At 41.9% G+C, this 3,586-nt stretch overlaps 1 protein-coding gene across 1 annotated transcript; it reads left to right on the top strand.

Annotated features, from left to right (window-relative positions):
- Positions 1 to 1,971: 1,971 nt before the first annotated feature.
- Positions 1,972 to 3,344, top strand: LOC104959265 (immediate early response gene 2 protein-like). The gene has a single exon (XM_010787133.1). The coding sequence runs from the start codon at positions 2,142 to 2,144 to the stop codon at positions 2,670 to 2,672; it is 531 nt and encodes a 176-aa protein (XP_010785435.1). The 5' UTR covers positions 1,972 to 2,141; the 3' UTR covers positions 2,673 to 3,344.
- The last annotated feature ends 242 nt before the right edge of the window (positions 3,345 to 3,586 follow it).

Below are 3,586 nucleotides of genomic sequence, written 5' to 3'. Positions count from 1 at the left end.
CTAATGGTTACACAAGACAAAACATCGTGATGACATCATCAAGTGGCCAAAATCTGATCAGCTCATTTTCAGACAGGTTTTTATAGAAATGGATCAAAAAGAGAGAGAATCTTTGTTCCTGAAACTTTCAGAGTCTCTTTAGGCAGAGGGGACACATGTTGATGTAGAAGAGACATGGAGAAGAGGGGACACATGTTGATGTAGAAGAGACATGGAGAAGAGGGGACACATGTTGATGTAGAAGAGACATGAAGAAGAGGGGACACATGTTGATGTAGAAGAGACATGAAGAAGAGGGGACACATGTTGATGTAGAAGAGACATGAAGAAGAGGGGACACATGTTGATGTAGAAGAGACATGAGGAAGAGGGGACACATGTTGATGTAGAAGGGACATGAAGAAGTGGATTTTTCATCATTGGTTATCTTTAAGTAAAACAAATACATCAGAGATAGTGTGCAAAAATTACAGATGTGCAATAAATGCAATGCAATTATGATTATCATACTTATATGTATTGTGTTTAATGTACACATGTTCACATATTTATTGTTCGAATGTATTGAAGTACAAACGGCACCATTTTTGTTTAATTTCTTATGATTTTAAATAATGTATTTTATTGTATTTAATTAATTATTATTTATTTATTTTAGCATTGTGTTGTTGTTGCATTATTCAGATTATTTTTAAGAATATTTAGCATTTTTAAAACCCATATAAATAACTCTGTCTATCTGCAGAATAGTCCTCTCTTTTTTTTTGCTAATCTATAAATAATGACACTTTTCTGACAGCACCTGAAAGCCTCATCACGGGCTCGCGGCTGACACCGGTGACAACTCCTTATATGGTGCACGGATGACGTCACCACAACTGTAACTGGGCCCTAAAAGGGGAGAAAGGGGAGGGAGGGTTTGCGGTTGCGCGTTCACGTCATGGCTTTTCCTCTGAGCGCGCGCGACCCCACGGGAGTTTACAACCGGATGGACCATATATGGAGTGTGAGAGTGCGAGTGTGTGACGTAGTGTTTGTGTGAGAGAGAAAGAGGAAGAGCAGAAACTCCCGTGAAACGTTTATTTGTCCCACGTAGATTCTTGTAACTGCTGACTGACTTTATTTATTACCAGAATGTAAACACTGACATTAACTCACTTTATTTTGGATCCACTTCTCACAATCAGTCGCTTTAATACGGTTCACTAAAACACTTCCTCAGACAGTGAGCTGGCAATCTGTCAAACACTTCCTCTTGTCGTGATAAAGGTTAGACAGAAATGTCACTAAGTTGTGTTAAATATCGATATAAAATGTGGTTTTAGATTATAAAATGTACCTTTTCTTCAACTTTCAGTATAGAAATCTGATAATAACAACATTTGTGTACACTATGTTTTAAAGACACGTAGTAGTAGTAGTAAATGTGTTTCTAATACACTGCATGTTTGCATGTCTGTAACAAATCATAGTATTTCCTGGAATAAAATGAGCTATATTTAATGTTTTGCACGCATGCTTTCTTATAAGTATCTAGATGTAACTCTCATTTCATGATTTTAGTACCAGAAGACATGTATGGTGATTTGCATGTTTAGACCTCTGAGAAAAAGGATTTCATGCAATTAAAATATTGAATAATGATCAAATATAGAGTGTAACCCTCCAGGATTGGCTTTAGTAAATTAGATATTTGTATCTAATGGGATGCGAGAAACGACTTGCAGCAGAATCAGGATTCTAAATAAAAAAAATAAAAACTCAACTGTGAGAAAAACTGTAGACGTAACAGATGGTGTGTGTGTGTGTGTGTGTGTGTGTGTGTGTGTGTGTGTGTGTGTGTGTGTGTGTGTGTGTGTGTGTGTGTGTGTGGTAGCTACATCAGGTGTGGGCGGCGCCTGTTTGTCACTTGCTGAGGAATGAAGTCCATGTTACGTCAAAGAGGAAATAAAAGGCCACCCAGCTACAAGTTCTCTCTCATTTCTGAGAGTACAACAACTGGTGAACATCTGAAGTCTGAGCTTAGGAACTAGAAACTATAAAGTCTAACTCAGGACAGATACGATTTATCTGTTCGTTACTAAAAAAAGAAAGTAACCAAAACTAACCGTGCGTAATTACGCGGCGTAAAAACTAGAAGAATGATTGCCACAACCGCTATGGAAGTGAACGCCGAAGCCAGACGGATCCTGGCCGTGTCGATAAGCAAGCTGTACGCCTCCAGGAGCCAGAGAGGCGGGCTGAGACTGCACCGGAGCCTCCTGCTCTCCCTGGTCATGAGGTCTGCCCGGGACATCTACCACTCCTCCCGGGAGATTGAGATGCCGTGCGCCGCGCAACCGACTCCGGAACCGATGGAGACGAGCTCCAGCAGCCCAGCGGGGGAACAGATTGTTCCGGAGTCTCAGCCGGAGCTCCAGACCTCAGAGGAGTCGGAAAGCGGAGACGAAGGGTGTGAGGAGGGTGATATCACAGAGGACAAAGAGAACATGAGCCCCACCAAGCAGTCCAGGAAACGCCGGGGAAAAGCAGCGGCGGCGCCAGACTTCCTGCCCATTAAGAGGGCGAGGCTGGAGCCCGGGGAGGAGAGGCACGCGGCTCCACACTGCCGAGGAGCGGAGTCTCTGAGCGCGTTGTCTCTGAATCTAAACCGGGCGATAGCTGCCTTCTGAGGGGACAAAACAACCTCCTATGTAATGGAGTGATTCTGAACTTTACGTAACCGAAAAAGGGCTGGTTTGACCCCCTTTTACGCACCGAGGAGCTGAGCGACACCGCCGGTCCCGGGACTGAAGGATTACCCGGGCCACAGTGCGAGCTCTCCGGCTGCTGAAGGAGCCCCGGAGAGGCAGAGGAACCAGGCCTGATGGAGCACAGGCTGGGAAAAGTTAGAGGAAGAAACTTAAAGGGTTTTTTATTCTTTGTTTCCTGGTGATTCACACTTAGCATGAGTCCAAACAAGAGACTGGCGCTGACTCAAAGTGTGTGAATGAGTGAATCAGCACATGAGTCACAGAAGAAGAAATGAACTCATAAGACTTTTGGGGAATTTCCTGCCAAACAACTCAAACAGGAAGGACTTACACACACATACAAACACATTCAAATGCTGCTGTGGACTTTTGGTAGATCGATACTACTGCTGTGGGACTTTCCTGTGATCACGTGGTGCTTTGAGAGCAACAGCACGAGCTGTCTGGAGAAGAGATGTAAAGTCACTGAAATGTTAATGTGTCATATCAGACATGTGAACGATAATATTACCTCACATTCAAAGCTGCTTTTTTTACCTGAATGATGAATTCATTTTGTGTAAATATTTGAAATAAACACATTCAAAGGTACTCAGTTGTCCTGCTCTGTTTATTAAGATATATATTATTATTTAATGTGAAGCATTTAAACATAATTTAATTTGTGGACCCTTTTAAAAAAAATACAGAATGTCAACATGTTTCCTAATCAAGAGCCTTAAGTTAAAAGCATATTTAAAATAAAAGTTCCACTGTTATGAGGTAGTATTTAAAGAGGATGAATCTTTATTTACCCATAGGGGGAAATCCAGGTTTTCACTTATATGTTTTAA

The sequence above is a fragment of the Notothenia coriiceps genome, unplaced genomic scaffold (genome assembly GCF_000735185.1).
Source record: "Notothenia coriiceps isolate Sejong01 unplaced genomic scaffold, NC01 NC01_scaffold00030167, whole genome shotgun sequence".
Lineage (NCBI taxonomy): Eukaryota > Metazoa > Chordata > Actinopteri > Perciformes > Nototheniidae > Notothenia > Notothenia coriiceps.
The sequence above is the reverse complement of the archived record's forward strand: the minus strand, read 5'-3'. Positions and strand labels throughout refer to the sequence as shown.